A 21,993-nucleotide genomic window follows, 5' to 3' on the forward strand; every position below is an offset into this window, starting at 1 on the left:
TAAGGTAATTGCATTGATGAGAGACATCCTATGCATACAGACTGATTCCGCGCCTGCAGTAATCGCAAATACATCAGCAGGTCATGAAATAAGTGGCTGCATTTACCGAATGACGATTCCGGTGCGCAATGCTTGATATGACGATGCAACACCAGCTTACGCGGTTACAAGCAAACAAACGCAATCATAAATGTTGGTTTTCTCGATCAACGATGCCTATTCAAGTTGCTCACTGTGTGGCGAGTAACGACCGTTCGTTCCTTGGTAGCACAGATTATATCATATTTTTACGGTGTGCTGCACGGGCGAAAGGATTTGATGGACTCGAAAATAAGACACAGGTGTGTTAAATTGACACTGGGCTCCGTCGCAGCTTTAGTTGCCCTTGGGTTTTGCGTTGGAATTATATATGCTGTGGCAGACTACTACGCTAACGGTAAGTTGATATTATGTATTCTTCGGTTCAGCAGACTACAAGGCAGTCAGTCATCAGTACCGGTCAGGTCTTGTACGGGCTGGACCTTTGCGCTACACTCATTTTCGCGAATATTTAGGCCGATAAGCGTTACCCCAGCAAAGTGTGGTACCAGTATGTTCAATTGTTCATATAGTAGGGTTACCATATACCAGTGGTTCTTAACCTTGCCCCCAGCGCCCCCCAGGGGGCGCTGGCGATTTTGAAGGGGGGCGGAAACGCTCAGGGGGCGCTGGGCTCAGGGGGGCGGTATGGGGGGCGCTGGAGAAAAATGGCTTGACAGTAGATGATGTGGTGATAGGACATATCCTTAATGAGTATTCAGAGCAAATTAACACTGAAAACTTCGTTACATAGTGCCTTCAAAAGACATATAGGTTTAATTGTCCATGGGTTCCTAAATGACTGACACCGAATGTTCCTGTCTTGGCAATGTGAACCCCAGAAGAAGAATTCCATCTGGCAGGGAAAAATTTTATGTCAGTGAAGAAATACCAATCTGAAATCGTGTGCGTCTTTTAGTTTAGTACGATTGGGCGACAGGGATATTCTTGTTCGGCGATATCCCCGTTGAGCGATTCTATATTTTTTGATATTGCAGACAGAGGGTCACGAAATAACATCATGCAACGAAGTCATACCAACGGGTTCGCCCGCCCGAATATGTTTAATTATTAGTAACGGGCCCTAAAGTTTCCAAGAAACCTCACAATGTTCGCTTTAAGTTTTGATGAGTCTGCGCACACTCAACAACTCACTGCGCTGACCCCTGGACAACAGTGCGTAACGACTAAAAAAAGGTATTAACTTCGGATTTGTTGTGCGCAACGTAGATTTTCTGTGCGCAGAGACCGTGTCAGCACTGCGCACGTGCGCAGCTTAGAGGGAACATTGCACCCCACTCAGCTCTACTGGTAAATGTGTTTACGTGAGCAGAGAGAGGATAAAAATTAATCTCAATTTACATGCAATTCCCGATGATATTGACCAATTCAATCATTAATTAGTGAAATTTTTCGCGCTTCGCGCGACTAGGCGAGAATAGGTGCCTCAGCAAATGGACACCCAATGTAGATACCTAATAGGCTATAGGCAAATAGAGGACAGCCTAATGGGGGTCTGGGAGTGAAGTCCCCCGGAAGCTTGGTTTATCACCCGATGTGGGCCCAGGACCAACGTTTTTTGTTTGGGGGAGGGCTGACGAAGTGCTGTTACGGCCCTGGTAACGAATAATTGTACCTGCGGGCACGCCCGAATATGTTTAATTATTAATTACGTGCCCTTTATTTTTCTATACAACAGCTCACTCAGTGCTACTGGTAAATCTGATAACGTGGGCTGAGAGGATAAAAAGTTTATATCGACTTATATATGTAATTACCACCAATTCATTCATGCATTATAGAGAATTTTGGTACCTAGGGCGACCAGGCCACACAAACTTTGCTGACCATCGAAATCACGATATGGGGTTCGTGGGGGCGAAGCCCTCAGAAGTTCGGTTTATCACGCTGTGGGTGCGCAAGGCAATCGTTTTTAGGGGGTTGACAAAGTGCCCTCCCTCTTACTCATTGTCTTTAACATATTCCTTACATTATGAAGTTGGGGGGCGCTGGAGCACGATAATTTTTGAAAGGGGGCGCTGGAGGAAAAAAGGTTAAGAAACACTGCCATATACCAAATTTTCAGACTTGCAATACCGGAGGCAAATCGTGAAAAAATCGTAAATTTTCCCCACTTCGAAAAAAAGGTCAACTTTTCGGCTCAACTCCCGAAATACAGTTTTTCTTTCACATTATCCGTTGGTTGACTAAAAAAAGGTAAGCTTTCCGGCTCAGCTCCCGAAAATATCACCGGAGCGTTTGCTGATTTACCGTATCTCAGTCGAATTTTGCCCTTAACCAAAATTCTCAAAAAAGAGGACATTTGGGCGTCCTCCGAGGACAATTTCAGAAAGATTCAAAAAATAGGACAAATATCCTCAACAGACGACGTATGGTAACCCTTTCATATGGCCTACAATAATACGCCAAAATAAGTGCCATATAAACCCGCAGAGTGTACACTGTACGTACAGGTCCCGGTCCTCGACTCAAGAGCCTATGTCGGCCTATTACCTTATCTGTAACTAAAATCATATTACCACAGTCATGTTTTTTTAATTTATCATCTGATCATTGCATAACACATCATATATAACCATTTCCAAACACATTTAAATTGTAGACGAATCATAACAGTGTAATTAGCCTTCTTTCCTGCTCGACATTTGAATTATGTTACTTTTCCTAGTGTACGCTAAAATATATTTATCATTTCTTCCGGATTTTACTCCAGTATTGTAAATCTAATCATTTTGAAAAAGTGTCCTCTTTTCAGATTCCCAAAATATGGTGACCCTATACTCTATCATGGTTCATGGACGTAACGTATGATAAAGTCATACATTCTTTGATCCTAAATCAGTCTCTCTTGCAGACTACTCTACCTCTGTGACATCGACTACGATTAGTGATGTAACAACAACTTCCACAGAGATGCCCCAGGATATCGCCAACCCATCCGTAACTGGAGGAGATATACTACAGTACTTTCCCCATACCAATAATGACGGACTCTACCTATCGTTTTATCATGGCGCCAATTCTTTGGCTGAAATGAATGAGGCGTTACATGATGGTAAGCAGGGCTATATACAATATACATAGATCATGAGATAAGGAGTGCGGGACTATTCCGCGCCGCCAGGTATAGTACCAAAACATGGCAAGTTTAGGCCAACATGCGACGCTGCGAAGTGCACAGCCGATCACAAGGACCGGCACATAAAAGACTGGCCCTGCAAACTGTGACCCCGCGTGCTTTTCGGAACCTGCGGTGTAGGTAATGCCTATTAGCGCTGAATAGTTGTGTTATGTTGATCGTAGTATAACAACTTGTAAGGTAACTGGTATCGCTTCATGTCACTAAATACTATGAATAATGAAATATCAACTCTTCCAGCATTGTTTGACCAAATTCCCGCGTGATCGGAACAACACCTGGAATTTTAACATCTTCCCAGCTTCTGGCTCTTCTATAAATTCTTAGTAATAAGTGATATGACTATGATGGCGAATTTTACTTCCCTATTTTTACGCTCAGATACCATCAACATCTTAGAAGGCGATATCACATTGCAATTTTACGGATTACCTAATCAAACGGAAATACCAATTATGGCGCATCCGCCAATGGTAATCAGCGACAACACACTGGCAAATTGGATTGAAACTGTGATGGAGTCTAAAAAGGCGATGAAGTTGGATATGAAAGTAGCGGAAGCCGTTCCGTTCGCATTACTGGAGCTCAGGTACAGCGATATTAAGAGAGGAAATCCTCGATAGAACATCTCATTTCAGTACGCACTCCCCGACACGTCCGTCGGCACGCATAATAGCGATGTAAGCGTGTACTGTACTTCATAGAATCACGGTGAAAATTAGAAGAAAAAAGAATTCAAATTTTTCTGCCAGCCCCATGAAATTGTTGAGCTGTCTTCAAAGACGTTACAAAACAAATTTGAGTCAATTCCGACCATTAGAAGCGGAGTTATGTGAGTTTTTCGTTGATAAATCGCGGATTATCCTATCTGCGGATAGGTTCAGTATATTGCACTAAATGCATTAATCGGCATGAAAGGCAATCGGCGCTGGTCGCTAAGATGCATCTTGCAATTTTGAGAATTGTTAGGAGTGATTGACTAACGCAAGTATATACGTGTGCTCGTCCCAATCTACTTTTGCAAGCTAGGCTACTTACTTTCGTAGGCTAGGCTTACTTCTCTGCTATTTATATTTCTACTTCAATTAGTTTTGACATCATCAAAAGTGGCTATTACCGAGTTGAAATGAAAGGCATTATTTCTACCTATACTTAATACTTATTCTTGGATAGCAGCAATGATTATATGCTTTGACCTTTGATAGCCTCTATGGACGAATGTGATTTATTTATAGATCATTCGGTCAAACTTTGAATCAACCGGTATGGATAAACGCGGACGTAATGATGGGGCCGAACACACAGTCGGAGCCTATTGACGGCGACTTGTTTTTACAAGAGATAAACGAAAAGTTTCCCAACTCTACGCTCTCTCTTGGATGGACGACAGGTTACCGGTAGGCACTGCCATCATCAGTAGTCACATTTTCAGACGTCACGGTACTACGGTCTAGCTATTATAATTAGAACACTCACTATATGTGCATTGTGCACAATGTGCAGTGCACTGCTCATTATAGCTTTCTCGCCCCTTTGTTTTCGAATATCCTTCCAGCACTGCAGTGACCGTGTCCTTTCATAGCATTGCGTTGGAAAACGACCAGTATTCGTGGGAGTCAATGGATGGCATGCTAGAGCTAGCGGCCTCTACTCCGCAAAGAATAACATTTCCAATACGGGCCTCACTCGCTCGCGAATCGTGGCACAAGTTTCTTTGGTTGGTTGAGCAGGAGGACAGGTGAGATTGTTCGTTTAAGTAGTTTTAGAATTTCTATCGATTCATACGAGCACAAGATAGCGACAGAATGAAAAGATAAGACGGTGTCGAAACGACTTGCAGTTATAAATTATTTTCGAGGTCATAATGGTGTAGGCTACGCGGACCACGTCCCTGCTGGGTAAAGTACTCTATCGTTCCTAATTTCCGAAAATTCGATTTCCTGGTGTAACATTACTAAGCCCCTTTAGAAGTTGACTTCGAACGTAATCCTCAGATACATTCATTTCAATTAGGAGTGATCGCAGTGGTCAGTCGGCCAGCAAGTGGTAGACCTAATCACCTAAACCTTTGGACGGCTGTATTAGGATATATTTTTGATGGCGGACGGCGACTCCCGTCTCAGAATTAAGTGGCGAATGAGCGATGTTACGAGGCTACCTACCAAACCTCTATCTCACGCATTGTCACTATATAGATATACTAAAGAGTTCAAAACATTGAGCATCGGCAGGCTATAGGTATGAAATCGCGTCATTGTAAATGTAACCCGAGCTAACAATGATCGCGCACAATATAATAAACACGGAGATTCTCTTGGTACTTACGTTCGTGCGGCTTATTTTAATACAGGATAAAGTGGGATCTAGGATGTAGGCTCACTTAAAGAACGACTGGTATTAATTATAATAGTTGTAGGCATCCTCTGCTCAATTAGATACACAATGTACGGTGCGATACAGGCCTACAATACACAATGCGATGTATAATGAACAGATAGGACTCATAGGAGAATGCCGAAACGACCAAGAATGGTCTCTCAATCCGGCATCCACCTCGGCATATCTGTCCGATGTGTAACAGTGTTCGACCATAATCTTTCAGCAGTCTTTCTTTATAGTTTACTTGACGCTTTCCTTACCGTAGCCACTCAAGTATTTGACGTCGCGACAGCACGAACCAAATCCACCCAGTCGGCGTTCGAATGATTATTGTGCTTGAATGTGTAGGTTTTCGTTGACCGTGTGGAGCCCAACAACTGACCCAGTACCCTTAGAAGACCGAATATTTCTGCGCGATAACTTAGACACCGCCAGGCTATTTTATGATACCGCATCACCCGCGTTCGTTAACAGCATAAAAATGGAAATAGGTGAGTCACCAGTCTCCGCCGTTTTATATATGATAATGATAACTATAGTTTACGCGATTGCATTCTTTGGTGTAGAGGGCGAACGCTCTGTACCGAAGTCGTTCTATACGGGAGGCAATGTCCTGGATTTCTTCAGAACGCCGGAAAGAGACGCTCTGAATATAACGTGGGCGCATCAAGCAAACAAGGAAAACGAATTACAGACTGCTTTAGAAGGTGGCATTAGCGATTTTCTTTCAATTATTACATATCGCACGACCATAGAGAATTATGAGTGGAACAAAAATGGCGTCCTTGTTACACCGCACCTAGATTTTTTTGACTAGAGCATTATGCCGTCATCCAATGAATTATATTGTATCTTCATTGTTGAAAATCAAGTTTATGGTATGTAATTGAGTTTATTTAGTTGCAGAGTCATGGTTAAAAGTCGTCGGCATCGGCGCGCAGGCTACGTCTACTGCTATCACTTCTTCGGAGGTAGTCTATACTCAAATACATTTAGTCTGAGACTTGTGATTTCAAACCACTTCCACTTTTGAAGTCAAACTCAGGGATATATAGAACTATAGTTCTATATATCCCCGGTCAAACCATACTGTCACATTTTGAATATCATGTTTGTCAACTAGAAAGTCATGTTTGGATAGGTTTGCATGAGGACTGAAATCGTCACAACATAGAGACTATGATGTAGTCCATATATCATGGCAACATATTAGATTCGAAAATTACTCTTATTGTGCGTTGGTCGTGTAAGTTATCGTAGAATTTTGCAGGTTGTCATCAACTATCAACTGACTGCTCGTACATTTTGAAGCTACTCGAGTTATTTGGTGGTACTTTCTTTTATAGTTTGTCATGTCTTGAAAATACTGAATGTAATAAATTGTAGTTGAGTATCATCAATGACTTGGCCGGCTGCATTACACATACGAATCATCCATTCTTCGTTGCACAGACGATTACATAATGATGCTGGAGGCAGACGTGCGACTGAATACAAACGGGATACCAGTCATGGCTCACACATCGGCAGATATACCTTTTAGCGACCAGACGTTGCAACAGTGGATCGACAAGGTACTGCATGAAACATCGCCCGTCCAAAACGCAAATGCTTCTCTGACAGGTCATAAGCAGCGGAACGGAAAAGGGACTCAAGTTGGACGTAAAGACCACAAACGCACTCGCCCCATCATTCGAGATCTTACGCAACAGGAGTGATCTTATCAAGGTTCCAGTGTGGCTCAATTCGGACGTATTGCGAGGGCCAAATTCCGTGTCATTTCCCGTTGATGTCACGACTTTTTTCGAGCAAGCGGAAAATATATTCCCACATTGCACACTTTCACCCGGCTGGACTACAGGTGAAGATTTATACACTGCGAACATAAAAATTATAATCGATATCGGTATCTTCCTTCGTGACAGCGTACAATCCAATCGGAGAAAATGAATACTATACTCAGGCTATGGTGGAAGAGATGTACGAATCTTGCAAAAACTCAAGGCAAGCTATAACCTTTCCAGTGCGGGCCTCGCTGACAGGGAAATCGATAGTGCCACTAAAATGGTTGCTTGATCGATCAAACAGGCAAGTACTTTGTAGCTTGCACAATGTACAGTACATGACTGTCTGATTCTGCAGAGGTGGTCACTGGTCGGAGTCGCAGAGTAGACAATATCTACTCAGGGCCGTAACAGCACTTCGTCAGCCCCCCCCCCAAAACGTTGGTCATGGGCCCCGCATAGGGTGATAAACCGAACCTCTGGGGGGCGAAGCCCCCCAGACCCCTCTTGGCTATACGCTGTTTACCGCAACTAATCATGTGTGTTGAGCGTCCATTTAGTGGGCCAGCTTTTTAGACGCGCGAGGTGCGAAAAATTTCAAAATTCATCATTGAATCGGTCAATATGATCGGGAATTGAATATATATTATTATCAATTTTATCCTCTCTCTGCCCACGTAATCAGATTTACCGGTAGACCTGAGTGAGGTGTGTCTGAAATGGTAGGACCCCTCAATAATAATTAAACATATTCGGGCGTATACCCGTTCGCAGGAACGAAACAGCACTTGGCCAGGCCCCCCAATAAAACTTGGGTCTTGGGCTCCCATAGGGTGATAAACCGCCCCCACCCCCCATCACGCTGTTGTCACGAAATAAGGTCCACAGTTTAGTGAGCCAGCGCGATAATTCATGATAAAATCGGTCAATAATATTGGGAATTGCATATATATTGCTATTAATTTGTTCTCTCTGTTGACGTTATCAGATATACCGGTAGAGCTGAATGAGGTGGCTTGGAAACTGTAGGGCCCGTAAATAATAATTAAACATATTCAGGCGGGCGGCCCCGTTGGTATGACTTCGTTTCATGATGTCATTTCGTGATCTCCTGTCTGTTATATCAAAAAATACAGAATCGCCCAAATGTACTAAACTACAGAATCGCCCAAATGTACTAAACTAACGACGCACACGATTTCAAATTGGTATTTCTTCACGGGCATACAATTTTTCCCTGCGGAATGGTATTTGTCTTCTGAGGTTCAGATTGCCAAGACAGGAACATTCGGCGCCAGTCATTTAGGCGCCTATGGACAATTGAACCTATATGCATTTTGCATATATAACGAAATTTTCGGTCAGCGTAAGCGGGCAGTCCTTTTTGGCCCAGGTTTTCTCGCTGCCGATCGTTCTGGCACACTTCTTGGAGTCGCATGTTACATGTTCTAAAACCTTAAATGTCTCGCCGATATGTCCATTTCAATAACTCTTGCGTATTTCGTCTTTGGGAAGAGTAGGCTACCAAATAACTAAGAAAGTTGGCAACTTGAAAGCGCGCCTTGCGCGAAAAATTTTTGAAAAAGTTGCATAAATTTTTGAAAAATACTCAATAATTTATGCTAATTCGCGAAATAATTTTGGGCCCCCTTCGAGCTCGGGCCCCCCCAATTGGGGGGTTTGGGGTGCGGCAGTTACGGTCCTGTATCTACTTGAGTACTAGTATATCAATGCTGAACTATCGTGATGCTAGAAACTTCAGACGATTTATTGAAAAATAATCATGAAAGGTGTACCCGGAATGAAACATTCCATGATTCTGTCGAGCAAGATTGCTACCCCTAAGCCAGTCAGCAGTCACATACAATGTTTTGTTAAATTGTATTCATCATGCCTTTATATATAATTCCAGGTATTCGATAACAGTGTGGCACAGTGGCCAGGAGGAAGTGATCATTGACGAACTGGTGGACATAAGAAACACGTTCAAGAAAAATCAAGTCTTTTATGATTTACCAGAAGCAATGATGCAAGAATTTCTGTCCAGATTGGAAAGCCAATGATATCATGACATTTTGGCGTATTGCTCGTCACCAAGGAGGATTCATCGGTGCAGGATTTGTGAGATACGTCATGACCACGGATGATACTGATAACCTGTAATAAATGTGCAATTTTTTTTATGATATTTCAATATTGATTTTCGAGATAATTGCGTAAACTACTCTCATGTTGTGACTCGCATCAATATACTAAAAGTGGACGGCACAAAATGCAGCAGTTTAGTCTACGAATAGACTATCTAGCTGAATACAGAAGCTGTGATTACAAAATAGAAATTTTCACAACTAGTTGAGCATCAATGCATGAAACTATCAGTTGTAAATTTTGTACAAATTTTCAGATATCTTTCAATTTTAACCACATTTGCCGACTTTTTCGGAAGTTTATATTCGAGCCTCATTTGTAATCACCTTTCAAAGCTACATTTTGCTCTTAGTTGTTATAGTTTTGGCACTAGACTTCAATAACATTTTCCAGCATTACTATTTGTTACACTTTGCCATCTAAAATGACCACAAAAAGTAGGATGGCTGCATGGCTCCAAACAGACCAACAGATTCATCAACCAAGTAAAACACGACAGGCCTACATGCCTACTTACATAAAGCTGCTCATAATCTGTTTGCCATCTTCAGTTACCCTTGAATTGGCAAAACCCACAAGCGATCCGAAGACGGATGCCCATGCACACCATTTGATCTGTGAAAAAAGTATCACCATAATTTTTAAACTAGTATATCACATAGAAATCCAGTGTTGGGATCAAGTCGTTTCAGAAATTTTCTAATGAATTCACAACCCCGAGTCATCCCGACATTGTTAAAATCAGATGGGATTACCTTCAACAATAATCCACACATACTGAAAATCATGGACACCAGGTTGATGTATTCGGGAGTAGGATCATCTGATGGTGATATTTGGGTGGGCTTGTATCTGCAATAATGAAGAAAATGATTGGTTACAGGGAATTTTCCCGTCTTATATTACAATTTACCGACTAAAGCACTTGATTTTGTGATGCACACCATTCGACGAGTTTAGGAAAAAAGGGTGGGAGCATACACACACTGTAACAATTCACATATCAGACCTTTTACCATGTATTGCAATGCACACACATAATTGTAGTTGTCACACACATAATTGTAGAGTCCAGACTGGAAAACATGGTTGTTTTCGGCAATAAATTGCATGTGACAGAAGCGTTTGTTGCATAGAATATTCATGTACTTGAACGGGAAATTGCGAGTGATACCGTATTGCCTAGCCACCAATTCCACTCTAGGTATAATGATACATTTGCCGAACACGAGACTATCAATATTTTAGGGCTAGAAAAATTATGGCTAACTTCACTCTGGTGAATGAAAAGAATCACACAATATTACATTGAAACATTTTAAAAATACTACTGAAGACACAAATAAGAACCATGAACTGATCATCTCATTGGGCGAGTCATCGCCAGTCCCATTTTTATAAACATACCTGTAGAAAGAGACTGGAAACATACCATGTTTATTTGTGAGAGTCAAGCACAGAGGACCAGAAATCCTCGGAATAACTTTTGATGCTCGATAACCGCACTAAGTGGTGACAAACAAAATCACAAGGAGCATCAAACCAGAATCCCCTCTCAGTCGCAGGATGACAACATTCAACATTCTAAGCACTTACCTATGTATTGTACCAGCGCCCTTCTTTTTGGATACTTCACCCTCCATCCTGTTCGAAACTATCTTTGATCACAAAAAATATCACCGTCGCACTCGCACAGAACGTATCCGACTAGGTTACTGTTGCAGACTAGACTACTAGATCGATATGCCGAAAATGCCTACAGGGTTGGTTCGATTGGTTTGAAATAAGGACAAATATGTTAGAAATGAGGTGAGTCTCATGTCAGAAATGAGGATAGTCATGTCAGAAATGAGGATAGTCATGTCAGAAATAAGGATAGTCGCTATATTCACTATAAAGTCAGTTACAGTACCAGGCACGACTTTCTAGTGCTGCTAACCCAGTCCGAACACATCCCAGACATGATGTCCAAACACGCCCCAGACACGATGTCCGGGTATCAACACAGGCCGAACACGCCCAAGACACCATGTCCGAATGGCAACACAGGCCGAAAACACCCCAGACATGATGTCTGAACACGCCCCAGATACGATGTCCGGGTATCAACACGGGCCGAACACGCCCAAAAGACACCATGTCCGAATGGCAACACGGACCGAACACGCCCCAGACACGATGTCCGAGTGTCAACTCAGATCCGAAAACAACCCAGACACCATGCTTGAATGGCCGAACATGTCCCAGACACGATGTCCGATTGGCAGCACAGGCCGAACACACCACAGACATGATGTCCAAACACGCCCCAGATACGATGTCCGGGTATCAACACAGGCCGAACACGCCCTAGACATCATGTGTGAATAGCAGTACAGGCCGAACACCCCCCCCCAGACACGATGTCCGAACACGCCCCAGATACGTTGTCCGGGTATCAACACGGCCGAACACACCCAAGACACCATGTCCGAATGGCAGCTCAGATCCGAAAACAACCCAGACACCATGCTTGAATGGCCGAACATGCCCCAGACACGATGTCCGATTGGCAGCACAGGCCGAACACACCACAGACATGATGTCCAAACACGCCCCAGACACGATGTCCGGGTATCAACACAGGCCGAACACGCCCAAGACACCATGTCCGAATGGCAACACAGGCCGAAAACACCCAAGACATGATGTCTGAACACGCCCCAGATACGATGTCCGGGTATCAACACGGGCCGAACACGCCCAAAAGACACCATGTCCGAATGGCAACACGGACCGAACACGCCCCAGACACGATGTCCGAGTGTCAACTCAGATCCGAAAACAACCCAGACACCATGCTTGAATGGCCGAACATGTCCCAGACACGATGTCCGATTGGCAGCACAGGCCGAACACACCACAGACATGATGTCCAAACACGCCCCAGATACGATGTCCGGGTATCAACACAGGCCGAACACGCCCTAGACATCATGTGTGAATAGCAGTACAGGCCGAACACCCCCCCCCCCCAGACATGATGTCCGAACACGCCCCAGATACGTTGTCCGGGTATCAACACGGCCGAACACACCCAAGACACCATGTCCGAATGGCAGCTCAGATCCGAAAACAACCCAGACACCATGCTTGAATGGCCGAACATGCCCCAGACACGATGTCCGATTGGCAGCACAGGCCGAACACACCACAGACATGATGTCCAAACACGCCCCAGATACGATGTCCGGGTATCAACACAGGCCGAACACGCCCTAGACATCATGTGTGAATGGCAGTACAGGCCGAACACCCCCCCCCAGACATGATGTCCAAACACGCCCCAGATACGATGCCCGGGTATCAACACAGGCCGAACACGCCCAAGACACCATGTCCGAATGGCAACACAGGCCGATAACACCCCAGACATGATGTCCAAATACGCCCCAGATACGAAGTCCGGGTATCAACACGGGCCGAACACGCCCAAGACACCATGTCCGAATAGCAACACAGGCCGAACACACCCCAGACACGATGTCCAAGTATCAACACAGGCCGAACACGCCCAAGACACCATGTCCGAATGGCAACACGGACCGAACACGCCCCAGACACGATGTCCGAGTGTCAACGTCAACTCAGATCCGAAAACAACCCAGACACCATGCTTGAATGGCCGAGCATGCCCCAGACACGATGTCCGATTGGCAGCACAGGCCGAACACAACCCATACATGGTGTCGGAACGCCCCAGACACGATGTGCTATTGGCAACACAGTCCCAACACCCCCCAGACACGATGTTAATAAGGTTGGTCGTGTTTGAAATAAGGTCAGTCTAGTGTTTGAAATAAGGATAGTCATGTTAGAAATAAGGATAGCCATGTTTGATATAGGGATAGTCATGTTTGAAATAAGGATAGTCTCATGTTTGGAATGAGGATAGTCATGTCAGAAATGAGGATAGTCATGTCAGAAATAAGGATAGTCGCTATATTCACTATAAAGTCAGTTACAGTACCAGGCACGACTTTCTAGTGCTGCTAACCCAGTCCGAACACATCCCAGACATGATGTCCGAACACGCCCCAGATACGATGTCCGGGTATCAATACAGGCCGAACACGCCCGAGACATCATGTCCGAATGGCATCACAGGCCGAACACACCCCAGACATAATGTGTGAATGGCATCATAGGCCGACCACATCCCAGACATGATGTCCGAACACGCCCCAGATACGATGTCCGGGTATCAATACAGGCCGAACACGCCCGAGACATCATGTCCGAATGGCATCACAGGCCGAACACACCCCAGACATAATGTGTGAATGGCATCATAGGCCGACCACATCCCAGACATGATGTCCGAAGTCGCCGCAGACACAATGTCCGAACACAGCCGAGACACCATGTTTGAATGGCCGAACATGCCCCAGACACGATGTCCGATTGGCAGCACAGGCCGAACACACCCCAGACATGATGTCCGAACTCGCCGCAGACACGATGTCTGAGTGTCAACTCAGGCCGACACGCCCCAGATATAATGTCTGAATGGCATCATAGGCCGAACACGCCCCAATAACTTCGCTATCTCGTGTCGCAAATTTATAAGGTTGAACTTACTTAATACAGCCATAATGCACATTTTACCTCATTTTGACGTGTCGCAAGCAATAAAGCACAAGTATGTTTTGGAATGTAATCAAATGTATTGCAAACAAGAATATTCATGAATGCTAGCTAGGAGAAATCTCAAGATCATGCGTTGTCATGCAAATATTTGTGTAGTCCAGTGGTTCCCAACGTGGGCGATATCGCCCCCCGGGGGGCGATTTGTCGGTCCAGGGGGGCGAAAATAGCCAAGGGGGCGATAGGGGGGCGAAAACGGACGAAGGGGGCGATAGGGGGCGATGGCGCGTTGAAATGGCTATATTGGCGTCCATGACCGTAACTGCCACACCCAAACCCCAATTGGGATGGGGGCCCGAGATCGAAGGAGGCCCACAATTCTTTCGTGAATTAACAATAATTATTGTGGAAATTTAGGCAACTTTTTCAAAAAAATTCCGCGCTGCGCGCCTTTTCTTGGTCTCATATTTCTTACTTATTGGATACCCTTCCTCCAAGAAATAATATGCATGAGTTATATAAATGGGCATCTCGGCATCAGTCACACCATGTCGCACCAAGAGATATGTATAGTCTCAGGCCATGTAACATGCGACTCCGAGAAGTGGGCCAGAACGCGAAAACCTTAGGGAAAAGGCCTGCCTTTATGCTGACCGACTTCGATATATATACGATAGACATATATATTTAATTGTATATATGCGCCTAAATGGCTGGCGCCAAATGTTCCTGTCCTGGCAATCAGAACCCCACAAAATTATGCCATCTCGCAGAGAAAAATTAATTGCCTGTGCAGACATACCAATTTCAACTCGTGTGAATCTTTTAGTTTAGTACGTATGGGCGATTTGAATATCTTTTGGCATAGCAGACAGGCCACAAAATGTCATTACGTAACGAAGTCATTATACCCACGGGTTCGCCCGAATATGTTAAATTATTATTTACGGGCCCTACATTTTCCAAGACACCTAACTCAGCTTTACCGGTAAATCTGAATACATGAGCAGAGAGAGGATAAGAAATTGATAGAAATATATATGCAATTCCCGATCATATTGACCGATTCAATCATACCGATGGAAATTTTTCGCGCTTCGCACGAATTAAGCCGACTAACTAATGAGTCCAACAATTTGTGCTGAGAAGTAGCGGTGAAGAGGTATCGGGGGAGTTGGGTATGAGGGGTGCAGAAGTTTGCTTTATCGCCCTATGGAGGGGGGGTCAAGACCAACGTATTGGGGGCTGACGAAGTGCTGTTATGGTCCTTTTGGAATCAAGTCGGAGAAATCACTAATTTTATTGGTCATAATTGTTAAATAGCCAATGGCCTACTGATACAAACATTTTGCTGTTTAGAGATGGAAAGTTGGATGAGTAAGGTCAATCACGATTTTTTCGAAATGTTTACAAAAACCCATTTTCTCCTGTGACATACTTAACCATTTTCCATAATAACTTCAAGATAAGCTGCTAAATAGAAATGGCCAGGCTTGACGTTATATGTTCATTAAATACGTTGTTTGATAATTTAGGTGCTATATCAGTTACATTCGCCACCACCTATATTTGTGGTAATGAATTTTCGGCGCTCATTCATATATCAAATTGAATGCGCGGAATTTCAAGGCACGACCAGGTACTTCAGGAAATGCAGTTGCATAATTTGCTTTGAAATAATAGAAGTCAACCCAATTTCTACATGAAATAGTATGATCTTATTTTCAGGAAAGGTCATTTTGTAGCTGTTGATCACCAAGCCTACAGTTGTCATTTGCACAAGACATATGACAATTGTACGATAATTGAGCTAAATTTGAACTAAAACTCGTGGGGGTCCGTGACTGTCCGAAAGGGGTCCGCGAAGACTAAAAGGTTGAGAACCACTGACCTAATGTATCAGATTGAGTCTAACTATATTTGCGATTACGAGACAAAGCGTCGTTCAACATTGCGGTTGCGCTCGCAGCAAGACCGTCGACTATGAAACCTAGGCACGAAATGATTGATGCATGTTGGTCGCGTCTTTCGATATTGATTTGTCCATGCGCCGAATAGCCCTGTCCTCGCAAAATTAGCCCAGCGATGTACAACAGGCCCGCAATATAGTCAAATGACAATATTATTGGCCTATGAACTTCAAAAAAATTTCGCGCGGCTAGTGGCCCGCGCGATAATTCGTCAATCGAATGTGGCCCGTTAGCTGAAAAGGTTGGCCAGCCCTGATCTAGATGAAACAATTCTGTGTTTCAAAATGAGTCCAATCTGAAATGCAGTCACACTTGATGCCACAATCGACTTGGTGTGTGTCTCGTTTTATTCCACTCCAGTCTTGTTGCTTGATGGTGTGTAATGTATTGAAATTGTTGAGAGCAATATATATTCAATAACGAGATGAATGGTTGAAATTGGTAGCGGTGATACGTTGCATGAGTCGGACGAGTACACCTTGACAGGTGCCTGCACAGCAGTATTGCTCTGTAAAATAAACATATTATATATTTTGTGCAGGCTTGATGGATTTCTTTTATGAAGCTGCAGAAAGAGGAAGTCGATGGATTAAACGCAAGAAAATCAAATTTCTGGAAGAAGTATAGAAGCACAAAACAGGAAACTCGTTCAGGAAAATTACAAATTGACGGACAATTATTGTTAGTGAAGTTCAGTTCTCAGAGGAGCATCATAATGCCAAAAGATGCGGAGAAGCTGAAATTTTATGCTAGACTACATTAAATTCTTTCTGAATTGTCCGACTTATCCTACTGACGTCAAATTTATAGTATTGCTGTAAGCATAGTATTAAACCATTGGGTCAGCCACATGTAACTGCTTCATTAAATCGCGATTTGGCCATGTAGATATGTGGTTCTTAAAAATGCACCATTTGCATTGATTCATGATTTCTCAAATCTAGAATGATTACTGACTGTCAATAAATGACATACAACTTTGAAAGGATTGATGGATTGGATTGTGGTACACTTACTTTTGTGCAGGAACTATTCACAGGGATCATTTCAGATCGAAATACTAGTTAAATATGTGGATTCGACAAGGAATGCAAGAAAATGATGGAGTTCAGCTATGGTGAGCCAGGCAATGCTATCATGGCAGAAAAGGGATTCACCATTGAGTCTGAAATCAAGAAATTGAATCTAGATTTAAATATTCCTTCACATGATTTACACAACGTCAAATGCCTGAGCCAGACTGTTCCACAACAAGAAAGATGGCGAGAGAACGTATTCATATTGAACAGCTGATCGGAAGAATCAAGGAGTATAAAATTTTGTCCGGTGTCATACTATGCAGCATTGTGTATCACAACCAGAGGTGGTCAAAGTAGTCAAGAAATCTACTCAAGTAGAAGTAGAAGTAGCGACGAAAAAATCTACTCAAGTACGAGTAGAAGTACTTTTTCCATGAGCAACCTAAAACTACTTGAAGGTGAAGTAGAATTGACTGACTTTAAAAGTACTCAAGTAAGTAAGTAGTTGTGAAAATGATCCTAATTCGTTCACGTGGATTGTGAACAGGTGACGAGCTTGATTCATATTAATGCATACCAACAGGCAACAGGTATCCAATTTTCGATAGCATAAGCATTCATTCTCATTATGATAGTATTGATATGGAAATGCTATACTAATCCTCTGTTTTCTCGAACAGCACGTTTTAGAAAATAGCATGGTACGGCGCCATCCCCCATATTATAAGGCCCGTAGTTTAGTCGAAGAGTAATACGGAGAAGTTATATAGAATACGGTGTAAACACTTTGCGCAATTAGTAAGAGATCAAGATCAAGAGATCGAGCACACGCAAGGTCGTAGCCAGAAAAACAATTTTTTTTTGGGGGGGGGGGAGGGGATTATGGCTTTAGGGGAGCTCTCCCGTGGGAACATCTCGCAGAACCGTACATCCTGCCATAGGCAATTTCATCACTACCCTTTATACATACGATTCTTAGACGCACACAGACACATACCCTATGGAAGCTTCCAGTTGCCAACTATAGCTTATCTATATCGAAGGCTTCGGAATACATGGGTCGGATTTATGGTGGTCAATCATTTCGGGAGCGCACTTTGCGGAGTAGCATGTAGCATACTTTATATATCTTCGTGTGTCCCGAAACGGTAGCCTAGTTGCCGGAGCTAACAGTTCCCAACCGCCATACTGAACTGACACTCCTACAGACTCAATCAACCCAACGACCTCGGGCTACACTAGTGTATCTACTGGTCCTGTTGTATTCTCATAATTGAGAATGCAGCTAAATTCAATAATGGGTATTTGCGGAATAATTTTTTTTCGTGACACCGATAACAAAATCAAGACATGAACGGACACCAAATCGCGCCAAGCGCGAAGAAAAATTTTAGGTTGCATACTTTTGCCCCAAAATACTCTAATATCTATTGATTTTACGAAAATTTTTAATAAATTTGGGGGGGGGCAACCGCCCCTTTCGTCCCCCCTGGCTACGCCAGTGCGTCCAACATCCAACTTCGCATCGGCATTTGAAATTATAGACGTGTAACCAGGAGTCTTCGATATTTATATGTGTGAGCCCCAAATATTCCTGTCCTTGTCAAATAAACCCAGCGGCAAACACAGGCGACCCGCAATAAATGCAAGGGACATTAGTATCGGCCGAACTCATAAATTAACTTTGAATGAAACTACAATTTACCAATACCGATCTTGATCGAAAGCTATTTCGCAAATACAATTTTAAAGCTGGCAGGTCAACGGAACCACCAATAAATATAGCCGTCCAAGTCTGAAATCTGGAAATCGGCATTGTTCCGAATGATCGCTCGATAAAATTCCATTATCCTGGTCAATTATTCATTCGGACATCGTGTCTTAAGCGTATTCGGCCTGTGTTGATACTCGGACATCGTGTCTGGGGCGTGTTCGGTCCGTGTTGCCATTCGGACATGGTGTCTTGGGTGTGTTCGGCCTGTATTGATACTTGGACATCGTGTCTGGGGCGTGCTTGGACATCATGTCTGGGGTGTGTTCGGCCTGTGATGCCATTCGGACATGGTGTCTCGGGCGTGTTCGGCCTGTATTGATACCCGGACATCGCATCTGGGGCGTATTCGGACATCATGTCTGGGGTGTTATCGGCCTGTGTTGCCATTCGGACATGGTGTCTTGGGCGTGTTCGGCCTGTGTTGATACCCGATCATCGTATCTGGAGCGTGTTTGGACATCATGTCTGGGGTGTGTTCGGCCTGTGCTGCCAATCGGACATCGTGTCTGGGGCATGTTCGGCCATTCAAACATGGTGTCTCGGCTGTGTTCGGACATTGTGTCTGCGGCGACTTCGGACATCATGTCTGGGATGTGGTCGGCCTAATGCCATTCACACATTATAAGTGGGGGTGTGTTCGGCCTGTGCTGCCATTCGGACATGGTGTCTTGGGTGTGTTCGGCCGTGTTGATACCCGGACATCGTATCTGGCGCGTTTTCGGACATCATGTGTGGGATGTGTTCGGACTGGGTTAGCACTAGAAAGTCGTGCCTGGTACTGTAACTGACTTTATAGTGAATATAGCGACTATCCTTATTTCTGACATGACTATCCTCATTTCTGACATGACTATCCTCATTTCTGACATGAGACTATCCTTATTTCAAACATGACTATCCCTATATCAAACATGGCTATCCTTATTTCTAACATGACTATCCTTATTTCAAACACTAGACTGACCTTATTTCAAACACGACCAACCTTATTAACATCGTGTCTGGGGGGTGTTGGGACTGTGTTGCCAATAGCACATCGTGTCTGGGGCGTTCCGACACCATGTATGGGTTGTGTTCGGCCTGTGCTGCCAATCGGACATCGTGTCTGGGGCATGCTCGGCCATTCAAGCATGGTGTCTGGGTTGTTTTCGGATCTGAGTTGACACTCGGACATCGTGTCTGGGGTGTGTTCGGCCTGTGTTGCCATTCGGACATGGTGTCTTGGGCGTGTTCGGCCCGTGTTGATACCCGGACTTCGTATCTGGGGCGTATTCGGACATCATGTCTGGGGTGTTATCGGCCTGTGTTGCCATTCGGACATGGTGTCTTGGGCGTGTTCGGCCTGTGTTGATACCCGATCATCGTATCTGGAGCGTGTTTGGACATCATGTCTGGGGTGTGTTCGGCCTGTGCTGCCAATCGGACATCGTGTCTGGGGCATGTTCGGCCATTCAAACATGGTGTCTCGGCTGTGTTCGGACATTGTGTCTGCGGCGACTTTGGACATCATGTCTGGGATGTGGTCGGCCTATGATGCCATTCACACATTATGTCTGGGGTGTGTTCGGCCTGTGCTGCCATTCGGACATGGTGTCTTGGGTGTGTTCGGCCGTGTTGATACCCGGACAACGTATCTGGGGCGTGTTCGGACATCATGTCTGGGGGGGGGGGTGTTCGGCCTGTACTGCCATTCACACATGATGTCTAGGGCGTGTTCGGCCTGTGTTGATACCCGGACATCGTATCTGGGGCGTGTTTGGACATCATGTCTGTGGTGTGTTCGGCCTGTGCTGCCAATCGGACATCGTGTCTGGGGCATGTTCGGCCATTCAAGCATGGTGTCTGGGTTGTTTTCGGATCTGAGTTGACACTCGGACATCGTGTCTGGGGCGTGTTCGGTCCGTGTTGCCATTCGGACATGGTGTCTTTTGGGCGTGTTCGGCCCGTGTTGATACCCGGACATCGTATCTGGGGCGTGTTCAGACATCATGTCTGGGGTGTTTTCGGCCTGTGTTGCCATTCGGACATGGTGTCTTGGGCGTGTTCGGCCTGTGTTGATACCCGGACATCGTGTCTGGGGCGTGTTTGGACATCATGTCTGGGATGTGTTCGGACTGGGTTAGCAGCACTAGAAAGTCGTGCCTGGTACTGTAACTGACTTTATAGTGAATATAGCGACTATCCTTATTTCTGACATGACTATCCTCATTTCTGACATGACTATCCTCATTTCTGACATGAGACTCACCTCATTTCTAACATATTTGTCCTTATTTCAAACCAATCGAACCAACCTTCCTCGAAAATGCAACAGCGTAATTCGCGTCTACTCTATTGTACAAAGTTCGGCACGAATCCAATGTATCGTCGCCGTCGCTAATGACACCAGGGCTGTAATGACTCGAGTCACGATTTTCGGATGACTCGACTCGACTCGAGTCATTTTCTCAAAATACGGAAATGACTCGACTCGACTCGAGTCAATCTGTGTATTGACTCGACTTGGACTCGAGTCATTGCGCATGTCTCGAAGCAAGTCATTGACTCGAGATTCAGACGGCCAAGACCAACATTTCATTGTAATTTCGAAGCCAACACATTATTGGGATTTCGTTTGTTGGTACTGGTGCTTGAAAATGCGACCAGAAACTGCTAAAAGTGAGGAAAATTGATATATTATAAATGCGAACCATTCAATATCACCAAACAGAGTTAAAAAAGTGGGTTTAGGAAGACTTTAACTGGAAACTGAGCAGTCAACACAATGACTTGGACTCGGACTCGAGTCATCATACCATGACTCGGACTCGATCCTCTGTTCGCTGACTTGGACTCGGACTTGACTCGGTGGGAATTGAAAATGACTCGACTTGACTCGAGTCAAAAATATAAAATCATCATCATTGGTTTATTAGCAATTTTATCAGTTCAATACACCACAAAAAATGCGATACAATGAATAGACAGGAAGATGTCGAAGCGACTTGGATTTGTCAATGGAATCGGACACCCACCTTGGCCTAGGCGTAGTAAAGAGGAGGCATGCACACTGAAT

The 21,993-nt window shown here is 44.3% G+C and overlaps 3 protein-coding genes and 1 long non-coding RNA gene across 4 annotated transcripts in view; 2 read left to right on the top strand and 2 right to left on the bottom strand.

The window, feature by feature from the left end:
• LOC145457678 (ATP-dependent DNA helicase Q4-like) overlaps positions 1-21,993 on the top strand; it is a 195,643-nt gene that overhangs the window by 74,588 nt on the left and 99,062 nt on the right. The gene's annotated exons all lie outside the window — the stretch shown is intronic.
• Positions 46-9,674, top strand: LOC145457696 (protein FAM151A-like). The gene is made up of 11 exons (XM_080335966.1): positions 46-436; positions 2,954-3,154; positions 3,620-3,827; positions 4,474-4,635; positions 4,821-4,976; positions 5,966-6,108; positions 6,184-6,324; positions 7,070-7,191; positions 7,241-7,478; positions 7,543-7,705; positions 9,314-9,674. Exons 1-11 carry the CDS (start codon positions 319-321, stop codon positions 9,462-9,464), a joined length of 1,803 nt encoding a protein of 600 aa, XP_080192092.1. The 5' UTR covers positions 46-318; the 3' UTR covers positions 9,465-9,674.
• On the bottom strand, positions 9,266-11,304 carry LOC145457736 (PAT complex subunit Asterix-like). The gene is made up of 4 exons (XM_080336014.1): positions 11,146-11,304; positions 10,305-10,401; positions 10,067-10,164; positions 9,266-9,558 (listed from the first exon to the last, which is right to left on the bottom strand). Exons 1-4 carry the CDS (start codon positions 11,190-11,192, stop codon positions 9,492-9,494), a joined length of 309 nt encoding a protein of 102 aa, XP_080192140.1. The 5' UTR covers positions 11,193-11,304; the 3' UTR covers positions 9,266-9,491.
• On the bottom strand, positions 16,475-21,245 carry LOC145457740 (uncharacterized). The gene is made up of 2 exons (XR_013920958.1): positions 18,162-21,245; positions 16,475-16,653 (listed from the first exon to the last, which is right to left on the bottom strand). It is a non-coding gene; the product is annotated as an uncharacterized LOC145457740 (long non-coding RNA).

This window comes from Botryllus schlosseri, chromosome 15 (genome assembly GCF_051294905.1).
Source record: "Botryllus schlosseri isolate E-star chromosome 15, Bs_hap1, whole genome shotgun sequence".
NCBI classification, from domain to species: domain Eukaryota; kingdom Metazoa; phylum Chordata; class Ascidiacea; order Stolidobranchia; family Styelidae; genus Botryllus; species Botryllus schlosseri.

Coding starts and splice junctions, on each gene's coding strand:
- LOC145457736 (XM_080336014.1), bottom strand. CDS start 11,192: ATGGAGGGTGAAGTATCCAAAAAGAAGGGCGCTGGTACAATACATAG. Junction 10,402..11,145: donor GGCGCTGGTACAATACATAG/GTAAGTGCTTAG, acceptor TCATTATTGCAG/ATACAAGCCCACCCAAATAT. Junction 9,559..10,066: donor CAGATTATGAGCAGCTTTAT/GTAAGTAGGCAT, acceptor CATTTATTACAG/GTTATCAGTATCATCCGTGG.
- LOC145457696 (XM_080335966.1), top strand. CDS start 319: ATGGACTCGAAAATAAGACACAGGTGTGTTAAATTGACACTGGGCTCC. Junction 3,828..4,473: donor TTCGCATTACTGGAGCTCAG/GTACAGCGATAT, acceptor ATTTATTTATAG/ATCATTCGGTCAAACTTTGA. Junction 6,325..7,069: donor ATTACAGACTGCTTTAGAAG/GTGGCATTAGCG, acceptor TTCGTTGCACAG/ACGATTACATAATGATGCTG.